The 12,686-nt window shown below is 45.4% G+C and overlaps 1 protein-coding gene across 1 annotated transcript in view; it reads right to left on the bottom strand.

Moving 5' to 3' along the window:
* Positions 1-8,360: 8,360 nt before the first annotated feature.
* Positions 8,361-12,686, bottom strand: part of smox (spermine oxidase) — a 37,566-nt gene continuing 33,240 nt past the window's right edge. Inside the window, exon 7 of the mRNA XM_078223984.1 lies at positions 8,361-11,012. Coding sequence (XP_078080110.1) covers positions 10,860-11,012 — 153 coding nt within the window. The 3' untranslated portion in view covers positions 8,361-10,859. The remainder of the gene's footprint in view (positions 11,013-12,686) is intronic.

Below are 12,686 nucleotides of genomic sequence, written 5' to 3'. Positions count from 1 at the left end.
AGAAGGAAATGAGAGAGTGCAGAATGTAGTGTTACAGTCATAGCTAGGGTGTAGAGAAAGATCAACTTAATGCAAGGTAAGTCCATTCAAAAGTCTGATAGCAGCAGGGATGAAGCTGTTCTTGAGTCGGTTGGTACGTGACCTCAGACTTTTGTATCTTTTTCCCAAAGGAAGAAGATAGAAGAGGGAATGTCTGGGGTGCGTGAGGTCCTTGATTATGCTGGCTGCTTTGCTGAGGCAGCAGGAAGTGTAGACAGAGTCAATGGATGGGAGGCTGGTTTGCGTGATGGATTGGGTGACATTCACGACCTTTTGTAGTTTCTTGCGGTCTTGGGCAGAGCAGGAGCCATACCAAGCTGTGATACAACCAGAAAGAATGCTTTCCATGGTGCATCTGTAAAAGTTGGTGAGAGCTAGCATGGCCAATCCATCTAACCCGCACATCTTTTAGCCTTTGGAGGAAACCAGAGCCACCGGAGGTGGGCGGCACGGTGGCAAGTGGTTAGCACTGCTGTCTCATAGCGCCAGGGACCCGGGTTCGATTCCCAGCTTGGGTCACTGTCTGTGCGGAGTTTGCACGTTCTCCCCGGGTCTGTGTGGGTTTCCTCCGGGTGCTCCAGTTTCCCCCCACAGTCCAAAGATGTGCTGGTTCGGTTAAATTGCCCCTGAGTGTCGGGGGGATTAGCAGAGTAAATATGTGGGGTTTAGGGAATAGGGCCTGGGTGGGGTTGTGGTCAGTGCAGCCTCGATCGGCCAAATGGCCTCCTTTTACACTGTCGGGACAATCTCCCAAGACCGGAATTGAACCTGGATCCCTGGCACTGTGAAGCAGCAGTGCTAACCATTGTGCCACAGCGGATCACGTGCTGGAACAAGTGGGTTAGGTTCTTTCTGGGGAACGGGCTCGAGATAGGCCGAATAGCCTTTCTCATCGTATTTTGATTCCCTAATCTCTCAGGCATAAAAAAGGACCTTGCAGCTGTGTGCTGGCTGGGTAATCCTTATTTTCCTCATCCACATCGGGCATTTTAAGATTCACATTCTCCTAGATTTGCCTGCTATTTTACAAGAAAAGAAAACATTGCATAAAACATGAAAGGTGCAGGAAGATAGCAATTAGGGCTGTGCAACCCTCACTTACAAAGAATGACAGTAATCACTTCTTGTACCATTCACCATGCCAGACAGTAATTAGGAAATCAGCATGTATTTAGACTGCTACTTTTTTTAGGCACTGAATTTCAAGAACTCATGAACTCCAGATAAGGTGGTTCTTGGCACAGGCTAAAACTTTGCTGCAGAAATTATAATGAGCCGTCTGATCATCAAAACACTTAACACATCCATGGCAAACTCCCCTCTGTGTTATATTAATCTTCCAGATCCTCCGAGGTCACAGTGGGTGTAAATTCACATTAAACTGCTGTGTGCAACAGTGGGAAATTGCTCCATTACTCTCCGTTACATACTGCCAACTGGTTAAAACGATCCCTCCACGAGGCAAATCGGTCCTTCACACCAAACACATTTTAGCAAAGGGCGAACTCCTTGGTGGGAGCAGAGGGAATCTGATTGGAAGTTGCAGCAAACGGAGAAATGGTGGTTGATGGAGGGATAAAAGATACCCTGTTCAGAATTCTTTGAGTAGATTATAAACAGTGTCACACCTCTAGAGTTTCATTCGAATGACCAGTGAGCTTATCACACGAACAGGCTAGTTTTTTTCTATCATCCAGCAACAGCTATTGAGCTGTTTCCTGTGTCTGTAATATTTTAATGGGGTTTATAGGGTTCACTCGGGAGGGGTTGTCCCTTTGCTGTACTCCTGAGAGTGGTTCACCTTCCCTTGGTCCTCACCGGCACCCACCTCTCGCCTGTGGCTGTTTGTGTGCGACAGCCAGTGGCCACACTGCGGCAACCTGTCTCCACAGGTGGGCTAAACCAGGCTGATGTGTTTCCCCGCTGGTGACTTAGGGTTTGATTTGGTTTGATTTGATCACTATAATTTCTGCAGCAAAGTTTTATTATTGTTACATGCATTAGAATACAGTGTTGTTTCTTGCGCACTGTACAGACAAAGCATACCGTACATAGAGAAGGAAAGGAGAGAGTGCAGAATGTATTACATAAGAACATAAGAAATAGGAGCAGGAGTAGGCCATCTAGCCCCTCGAGCCTGCCCCGCCATTCAATAAGATCATGGCTGATCTGACGTGGATCAGTACCACTTACCCGCCTGATCCCCATAACCCTTAATTCCCTTACCGATCAGGAATCCATCCATCCGCGCTTTAAACATATTCAGCGAGGTAGCCTCCACCACCTCAGTGGGCAGAGAATTCCAGAGATTCACCACCCTCTGGGAGAAGAAGTTCCTCCTCAACTCTGTCTTAAACCGACCCCCCTTTATTTTGAGGCTGTGTCCTCTAGTTTTAACTTCCTTACTAAGTGGAAAGAATCTCTCCGCCTCCACCCTATCCAGCCCCCGCATTATCTTATAAGTCTCCATAAGATCCCCCCTCATCCTTCTAAACTCCAACGAGTACAAACCCAATCTCCTCAGCCTCTCCTCATAATCCAAACCCCTCATCTCCGGTATCAACCTGGTGAACCTTCTCTGCACTCCCTCCAATGCCAATATATCCTTCCTCATATAAGGGGACCAATACTGCACACAGTATTCCAGCTGCGGCCTCACCAATGCCCTGTACAGGTGCATCAAGACATCCCTGCTTTTATATTCTATCCCCCTCGCAATATAGGCCAACATCCCATTTGCCTTCTTGATCACCTGTTGTACCTGCAGACTGGGCTTTTGCGTCTCATGCACAAGGACCCCCAGGTCCCTTTGCACGGTAGCATGTTTTAATTTGTTTCCATTGAGATAGTAATCCCATTTGTTATTATTTCCTCCAAAGTGTATAACCTCGCATTTATCAACGTTATACTCCATTTGCCATATCCTCGCCCACTCACTCAGCCTGTCCAAATCTCTCTGCAGATCTTCTCCGTCCTCCACACGATTCACTTTTCCACTTATCTTTGTGTCGTCTGCAAACTTCGTTACCCTACACTCCGTCCCCTCCTCCAGATCATCTATATAAATGGTAAACAGTTGCGGCCCGAGTACCGATCCCTGCGGCACGCCACTAGTTACCTTCCTCCAACCAGAAAAACACCCATTTATTCCGACTCTTTGCTTCCTGTCGGATAGCCAGTCCCCAATCCACTTTAACACACTACCCCCAACTCCGTGTGCCCTAACCTTCTTCAGCAGCCTTTTATGGGGCACCTTATCAAACGCCTTTTGGAAATCCAAAAACACCGCATCCACCGGTTCTCCTCCATCAACCGCCCTCGTCACATCTTCATAAAAATCCAACATGTTCGTCAAGCACGACTTTCCCCTCATGAATCCATGCTGCGTCTGATTGATCGAACCATTTCTATCCAGATGCCCTGCTATCTCCTCTTTAATAATGGATTCCAGCATTTTCCCTACTACAGACGTTAAGCTGACCGGCCTATAGTTACCCGCCTTTTGTCTCCTTCCTTTTTTAAACAGCGGCGTAACATTAGCCGTTTTCCAATCAACCGGCACTACCCCAGAATGCAACGAGTTTTGATAAATAATCACTAACGCATCCACTATTACCTCTGACATTTCTTTCAATACCCTGGGATGCATTCCATCCGGACCCGGGGACTTGTCCACCTTCAGTCCCATTAGTCTACCCAGCACTGCCTCTCTGGTAACATTAATTGTATTAAGTATTTCTCCTGCTGCCAACCCTCTATCGTTAATATTTGGCAAACTATTTGTGTCCTCCACCGTGAAGACCGACACAAAAAACTTATTTAAAGACTCAGCCATATCCTCATTTCCCACTATTATCTCCCCCCCCTCTCGTCCTCCAAGGGTCCAACATTCACTCTAGCCACTCTATTCCTTTTTATATATTTATAAAAACTTTTACTATCATTTTTTATATTAATTGCTAGCCTAGCTTCATAGTCTATCCTTCCTTTCTTTATCGCTTTCTTCGTCTCTCTTTGTTGTTTCTTAAATTTTTCCCAATCACTTGTTTCTCCACTATTTTTGGCCACTCTGTACGCAGCTGTTTTTATTTTAATACTCTCCTTTATTTCCTTCGTTATCCACGGCTGGTTCTCCCTTTTCTTACAATCCTTGTTTTTTGCTGGAATATATTTTTGCTGAGAACTGAAAAGGATCTCCTTAAAAATCCTTAAGTCATTGTTACAGTCATACCCAGGGTGTAGAGAAATATCAACTTTCGGTCGGTCCATTTAAAAGTCTGATGGCAGCAGGGAAGAAGCTGTTCTTGAGTCGGTTGATACGTGATCTTAGACTTTTGTATCTTTTTCCCAAATGAAGAAGGTGGAAGAGGGAATGTCCGGAGTGCGTGGGGTCCTTAATTATGCTGGCTGCTTTTCCGAGGCAGCAGGAAGTGTAGACAGTGTCAATGGATGGGAGGCTGGTTTGTGTGATGGATTGGGCTACATTCACAATCCTTTTCTTGCAGTCTTGGTCAGAGCAGGAGCCTCTTTGCTCCTGTTTGCTAAGCTGTTTGCATTTTCCTTGCTGGTGAAGAATTATTCAGTGAATGGGCGAGTGAGTTCAGCACTATTCAAAGGTGACAGAGCAAGGCATTGGGAGCACTAAGAGTGTGGGGTCAGGTCACTCAACGTACCATGGTCATCCAGTGCATCCAGAATCCATCTCCAGCCATCTTGACTCCATCATGCCACTGGATATGCCTGGGTGGAAGAGTGATCTCAACACTGCTCACCTTTCCGCCACTATAATCTATTTCACACACATGGCATGATATCACCCACCAATTAACGATTTGGAAGAAGGAACTGAAGGCACTGTTGCTAAATTTGCAGATGATACAAAAATAAGTAGAGGGACAGGTAGTATTGAGGAAGCAGGGGGGCTGCAGAAGGACTTGGACAGGCTAGGAGAGTAGACAAAGAATTGGCAGATGGAATACAATGTGGAAAAGTGTGAGGTTATGGAAGGAGGAATGGAGGCATAGACTATTTTCTAAATGGGATAATGCTTAGGATATTAGAAACTTGGGAGTCCTTGTTCAAGATTCTCTTAAGGTTAACGTGCAGGTTCAGTCGGCAGTTAGGAATGCAAATGCAACATTAGCATTCATGTCGAGAGGGCTAGAATACAAGAGCAGGGATGTACTTCTGAGGCTGTATAAGGCTCTGGTCAGACCCCATTTGGAGTATTGTGAGCAGTTTTGGGCCCCGTATCTAAGGGAGGATGTGCTGACCTTGGAAAGGGTCCAGAAGAGGTTCACAAGAATGATCCCTGGAATGAAGAGCTTGTGGATTTGAGGGCATAATCTTAGGCTAAAGGGACAATTCTTTAAAACAGAGCTTGTCGTATGAGGAACGGTTGAGGACTCTGGTTAAGAACATAAGAACATAACATAATAAATAGGAGCAGGAGTAGGCCATCTAGCCCCTCGAGCCTGCCCCGCCATTCAATAAGATCATGGCTGATCTGAAGTGGATCAGTACTTCTGTACTCGTTGGAGTTTAGAAGGATGAGGGGGGATCTTATTGAAACTTACAGGATACTGCAAGGCCTGGATAGCGTGGACGTGGAGAGGATGTTTCCACTAGCAGGAAAAACTAGAACCAGAGGGCACAACCTTAGGCAAAAGGGACAATCCTTTAAAACAGAGATGAGGAGGAATTTCTTCAGCCAGAGAGTGGTGAATCTGTGGAACTCTTTGCCGCAGAAGGCTGTGGAGGCCAGGTCATTATGTGTCTTTAAGACAGAGATAGATAGGTTCTTGATTAATAAGGGGATCAGGGGTTATGGGGAAAAGGCAGGAGAATGGGGATGAGAAAAATATCAGCCATGATTGAATGGCGGAGCAGACTCGATGGGCCGAGTGGCTTAATTCTGTTCCTATGTCTTACCAATTCATCTTCATACAGATGGGGTGATGGGGAAACAATGAGGCAGCAGATGAGGATACACTGGAAACTGTAGGTGCAACGCTGCACATAGGTCGCTCAGCCCATTGGCTCTTCTTCCCCTTGATTGAGATGGCAGTGGACTTTCTCACCCCTTGAGTAACAGTGCCAACCCTCTTCTACCCATCTGGCACGAGGAAGGGTATTAGAAAAGGTGCGCTTAACAGTGTGTGCCTTACTTAGCCTGGGGTCAGTTTACCATGGATCTTATTATATAGCGGTTTTAGAACAAGTGTAAGAAAGACAAAGGTAATACTGCGCACCATTGGCATGCAGAACATGTGAGCACTCATAGGTCATGCCAGATCTGTCAGACCTGACAGCTAAACAGCCCTGGTTGAGGGAGAACTTGCTGGATACAACATCCACATAGCAGCATTCAGCAAGACTTGTCCCACTGATGAAGGGCAAATTACAGGAGTTGGAACTGGTTACACTTTCTGGAGTGGTCAAAAAAGTGAGGAGTGACATGAAGCAGCAGTAGTGTTTGCTATCAAGCCCAACTGTTTCAGTGGGGGAGCATTTTGGGTTCAGCGACCATAATTCCCTAAGATTTTGGGTAGTCATGGATAAGGAGAAGAGTGGCCCTTGGGTGAGGGTGTTTAATTGGGCAAGGGCCAATTACGTCCAAATTAGACAGGAACTGGGGAATGTGGATTGGGAGCGGCTATTTGAGGTCAAATCCATGTCTGGCATGTGGCTTTCAAAAGCCAGTTGATATGGGCGCTATGATGGCACAGTGATTAGCACTGCTGCCTCACAGCGCCAGGGACCCAGGTTCAATTCCTGCTTCGGTTGACTGTGTGGAATTTACACATCCTCCCCGTGTCTGTGTGGGTTTCCTCCGGGTGCTCTGGTTTCCTCCCACACTCCAAAGCTGTGCGGATTAGTTGCTTGGTTATGCTAAATTGACCTTTAGTGTAAGGGGATTAGCAGGGTAAATATGTTGGGTTATGGGATAGGGCCTGGGTGGGATTGTGGCCGGTGCAGACGCGATGGGCCGAATGGCCTCCTCCTGCACTGTAGGGATTCTACGATTGAAGTGCAGGACAGGCATGTCCGTACAAAAATGAGTCCCATGCCAGGACTTGTTGGCCTGAAGCAGCTCAGAAATTCTTCCACTACCATTTCCCAAAAGGGTAATAAACAGTATGGGTGTGAAGATACGCTAACAACGACATGGTGCCTTGGCGATGGGCTTTGAAATGGCAAGGGTACAGAGAAAGCCATTGTGATATTGGATTACAGGCTTTCCTACAACACGACTGAATATCCCAGACAGTTTAGTCTGTCAGGCTCTATGAGATAGAGAGAGCACAGTAAGAAGTCTAACACTGCTACCAATTAAACCTGTTGGACTTTAACCTGGTGTTGTTAGACTTCTTACTGTGTTTACCCCAGTCCAACGCCGGCATCTCCACATCATAGAGAGAGCAGCCAGAGGCTGAACATTGCATTGGTTCACCATGCCAGAATGCAGGTGCATTTGGATTGAAAAGAATAAATTATAAAGAATTAATACAAAGCTGGAAGATTCACCCTGCTCACGCTAAAGCGAGGATCTCCAGAATACTCCCACTGCAATTGATAGTTCTGAGTTACCAGGCTGAGGAAGGAAAAGAACAGAAGTAAACACTTGGAAGTTAAGAAGGGTCATTGTGGAGTGATTCTGGTTGAATTGAATGTATACTTAAAGGACAGTGTAACATACATGTGTGAAGTATGTTTTTTTCAGTTGTGCTAAAGATAAGACTGGGGCCATAGAGTTGGAGACAGGGGAGGCGGGATGGAGGGGATGGAGTATTCCATGGATTAAAGAATAAGGGCGGGATTTTCCAGCTGCGTTCGCCCCGAAACCGGAAAATTTCACCCAAGATCAACAGACCTTTACATGATCCATGTCCCGCCCGCTACGATTCCCATGGTAGGCAAGGCTGGAAAATTCAACTCTAAGTTGCCTACAGAGATAATGTTTGGAGTCAAAAGTAAATTACTATGGATGCTGGAATCTGTAACAAAAACAGAAGTGCATGGGCCTGATTCAGTCTGGCCGATCAGTGAATAAGTTCACCCCTGGGAAAGTTGAACATTTTCCTGAGCAGGATAATCAGTGATAGACATGACCCACATGACCTGGGGATAATTTGCCCCCAACACATCTATTTGTATTGCTTCATTCATTCATTGCTGTACATATGCAATCCTAACACTGGAAAAAAGGGAGCCAGTTTTAGCAACGTAAACTCAAGGAGCTGATGCCTGGGTGTTGCTTTGTATTCTACACAATGAAGGCTTTAAGTCAAAAAAAAAGCAGATCACATAATTAAACTGTGTTAATTCAATTGTTTTTATTGAATAGTTGGACCCCACATTATTTGGACTTAGTGTGCACTATTTCACATTTCTCAAAAGTTACAATTATATTTGCCTGCCCAATTCCAAGACTATCTGCATCTTCAAGCACATTGTTTTTGCTGCATTCTCTCCGTATAACAGAAAAATATATAATCATAATGTAAATGCATGGCAACAGAATTCCAGTAATTAGGCAAAGTATAACATTGTCAAACTTAAAAATCGACCAGCGGGTCACAGTAAAGCAGGGTTGTAGGCAGTCATTGAATTAATTTTAGATACAGGTCTTCGGACATGGATATTGCTACCTTCTTCTTCGCTCTGCATTGCATCAACATTTAGTTCAATAATTGGAATGGGCAACACGGGTTATCAGTCATATATAAACACATGTGGGATGTGTTTATGTCTGTTAAAGGCAGTCAATGGTGTTGTGCCTTGGGGCAGAGGGGAAAGAAGGAGAATGAAGGAGAATGCTCGTGTTTAAACTGTAAAGCAACAGATTCCCCCCATCGTTTATTGGTAGAAAACAAGATCTTCCTTCAGCCTCCATTCTTTTCCCAGAAAATTCCAAGGCTTGGTGATTTGGCAGCCCACTTTATACCAAAAAGAAAATCAGACATGGTCTAGCATGCTATTGGCCCAGTTTATACTATTGGTGTCAATCTGTTTCCCCCGCCCATGTACTAATCTGAAGTGTTTAAAATCAAGCAAAGTTTATGGGGTAGGGCGGATCCTGGGAGAGAAACGAAGAATTTGCATTTGCTTCCACCCATTTAAGGTAAAGACAAACATTCTGCTAAGTTTTAAAATTATGTGAACCCTAAAATTTCTGCCCCATCACAGATCCTACTGTTTCACTATTTATAAAATACACTGATTAATCTTTCTTATGGACAAGGATGGGATGATCTTACACTTCCTGAATTGAAATGCATCTATCATTGTTTTGACCACTTATTTAGAAACAAATAGTATAGGGATAGGGATGTTTTGCTGCAGTTGTATGGGGTGTTGGTGGCCACACCTGGAGTATTGTCTGCAGCTTTGGTGTCCTTATCTGAGGAAGGATGTCCTTACTATAGAGGGAGTGCAGTGAAGGTTTACCAGGCTGATTCCTGGGATGGCAGGTCTGTCATGAGGAGAGATTAAATCGGTTAGGATTATATTCACTGAAGTTTAGAAAAGAGTGAGAGGGGATCTGATAGAAACTTATAAAATTCTAACAGGATTAGACAGGGTGGATTCAGAAAGAATGTTCCCAATGGTGGGGAAGTCCAGAACTAGGGGTCATAGTTTGAGGATAAGGGGTAAATCTTTTAGAACTGAGGTGAGGAGAAATTTCTTCACCCAGAGGGTGTTGAATGTGTGGAATTCACTGTCACAGAATGTAGTTGAGGCCAAAATGTTGTGTGATTTCAAGAAATTAGATGTAGCTCTTGGGGATAAAAGGATCAAGGGATATGGGGGGGGGGGGGGGGGGGGGGGGGGGAAGGGGGAGGATCAGGATATTGAATTCGATGATCAGCTATGATCAAGATGAATGGCGGAGCAGGCTCGAAGGGCCGAATGGCCTACTCCTGCTTCTAGTTTCGATGTTACTATGCTTCACTTATTTAATCTAGCAATGTCTGTAAGCAATTTTCTACACTGTTTACCTTGCTGCCTATATATCCAGCTGTCTGTTCCTTCATCTAAATCATTTATAAATATAGTAAAAAGCTGAGGCCCCGGATCTCTGGGGGTCACCATACGTAACGTCCTGCCAATTTGAATACGTGCATTATTCCTATTCCCCTGGTCCTCAGGATGGTGCCAGGGGATCTTGCACAGCTATCGGAGACTCAGCTTATCCAAAACACGACCCCAACAGCCATGCAGCATCACCTCCAAACAGTACTAGTGCGTCAGGCTAAATTTTGCACGCAAGTTTCGAGAATAGAACCCACAGCCACCTGAACCAGAAGCAAGCATGCTATCCCTGAACCACAGCTGGCACATATGAAAGAAGGCCTTTTATTTCAAGGCTATAGTATCTAATGGCAAGGTGCAGAGAAAAATGCACGTCAGCATTTTGCGGTGTATTTTCAGACAGCTGCAACATGGGGGGGCGGGGAGGGAGGTGGCGGGAATGGGGGGTTCCCCTCTCAGTTTCAGCTCCACAGATAGGCGACTGAATTACAAGTCCCCAAAACAGCCTCTGCTGCTTCTATTAGACCCATCGCTTCATACAAGGCACTTAAGCTGCAGAAAATCAAAGTGAGGTTAGGAGTGCATTGATTTTAAAATTAAAACAGTACAGAAGTGTAAACATTTGCACAGCCAAAGCTTTTACCAGAGTGCGTTAATCATACATAAATCCACTTGAAAATGATTCAAAGCATACCCTCGAACAAGATTATAATATTCCACTTTAAGAAATAGCACATTGAACACATTTTAAGTCCAGTCCGTCTCACAAGTAGGTGTTTTTTCTTTTAGTTATCCAACTTCATGCCCTTGCCTTGGTAGAGGTCTTGGTACATTTCGATGAGGTGTGCGGCCTCTCGCTCGCCAGACAGCAAAGCACCGTGGGTAGTTGAGTAGTATTTTCTGTGAGTGGCTTCCCCAGCAAACAATATTTGCATTGGCTAATAAAAGCAAAAATACTGATTACTAAATCACCGTTTAAACTTCCAATCTCTTCCTCTTTACATTTAAAACATAGTTCCACCATTTCACAAGACATGTCCAGAGAAGTGAACGATTAAGGCATACTTTAAGTTTATTTATTAGTGTCACAAGTAAGGCTTACATTAACACTGCAATGAAGTTACTGTGAAAATCCCCAAGTCGCCACACTCCGGATACACTGAGGGAGAATTTAGCATGGCCGATGCACCTAACCAGCACGTCTTTTGGACTGTGGGAGAAAGCCGGAGCACCCGGAGGAAACCCACGCAGACACTGGGAGAATGTGCAGACTCTGCACAGACAGTGACCCAAGCCGGGAATCGAACCCGGGTCCCTGGCGCTGTGGCACAGCAGTGCTAACCACTGTGCCACCGTGCTGCCCCTATCTTGTCTTCATCGTTGCTTGGTCAAAATTCTTAAACTACTTTATTGGTCAAGATGCAGAACATAAAGGCAGGAAGGTTCTGTTCAAACTTTAGATAGGCCTCCAATGTAGTATTGTACACAGTCCAGAGCTTGGCAACAAGTATGTGATGGCACTGGGAAGGGAGACTTAGAAGGATGTTGGCAGGATTGGAGGATTATAGCCATGAGAAACGATTGGATAGGTTGGACCTGGTTTCTTTGCAATAGAAGAGGCTGAAAGGGGATTATAAATTATGAACAGTCAAGACTGGTTGGACGGGGAGGATCTATTTCCTTTAGCAGAGGGGCCAATGACTCCATATAAAGATTTAAAAGTGACTGGCAGTAGGTTTAGAGGGGAGATGAGGAGGAATTTTCTTCATCCAAAGGTGGTCTGGAACTCTGGGTCGCATTTTCACGGAGCCAGGCCAACAATTGGGCAGACGGTAGCACAGTGGTTAGCACTGCTGCCTCACAGCGCTAGGGACCTGGGTTTAATTTCCAGCTTGGGTCACTGTCTGTGCGGAGTCTGCACATTCTCCCCGTGTCTGCGTGGGTTTCCTCCGGGTGTTCCGGTTTCCTCCCACAGTCGGAAGGATGTGCTGGTTAGGTGCATTGGCCATGCTAAATTCTCCCTCAGTGTACCCGAACAAGCGCCGGAGTGTGGCAACTAGGGGATTTTCACAGTAACTTCATTGCAGTGTTAATGTAAGTCTACTTGTGACAATAATAAATAAACTTAAAAAGAAGAGAACTCTAAAAATGGTGGATGGAGATTGAGTGCAGAAGTCTGGCTCCCAATTCTGATAAGTAGCATTTTTGTTGGCTAGAGGAAGGGGGCGGGGTACAATTCACACAGACAGGATGCCCAACGTCAAAAGGGCCATTTGAAATTAGTGTTGACCTCAAACAGATCCACCTTTTGCTGTTTTAAGGGCCTTGACCCAGGGGTCAAGGAGGTCGACGCTAGCCTATGGCACTCAGGGTGTGCTGACACCTGCGATGGTGGTTTGCCCAGGCTAGGATAGAGTAAAGGATCAGGGTTGCCAATGAGGTTAAACCAAGCCACCACCTGATACAATTTTTCAAAGCCATCTCGGCCTTTTGGCTAAGATGAAATGTTAGATCAAGCCCGGGAGGGGGTGTCGTGCCTCGTGTCAGCTAGGATCATATTTGTTCCTCATGTGGGGACCATGAGTTGGATTTGATCTGAATTAGGGTTGTTG

This window comes from Mustelus asterias, chromosome 1, assembly GCF_964213995.1.
Source record: "Mustelus asterias chromosome 1, sMusAst1.hap1.1, whole genome shotgun sequence".
In the NCBI taxonomy this organism is placed as follows: Eukaryota; Metazoa; Chordata; class Chondrichthyes; order Carcharhiniformes; family Triakidae; genus Mustelus; species Mustelus asterias.
The sequence above is the reverse complement of the archived record's forward strand: the minus strand, read 5'-3'. Positions and strand labels throughout refer to the sequence as shown.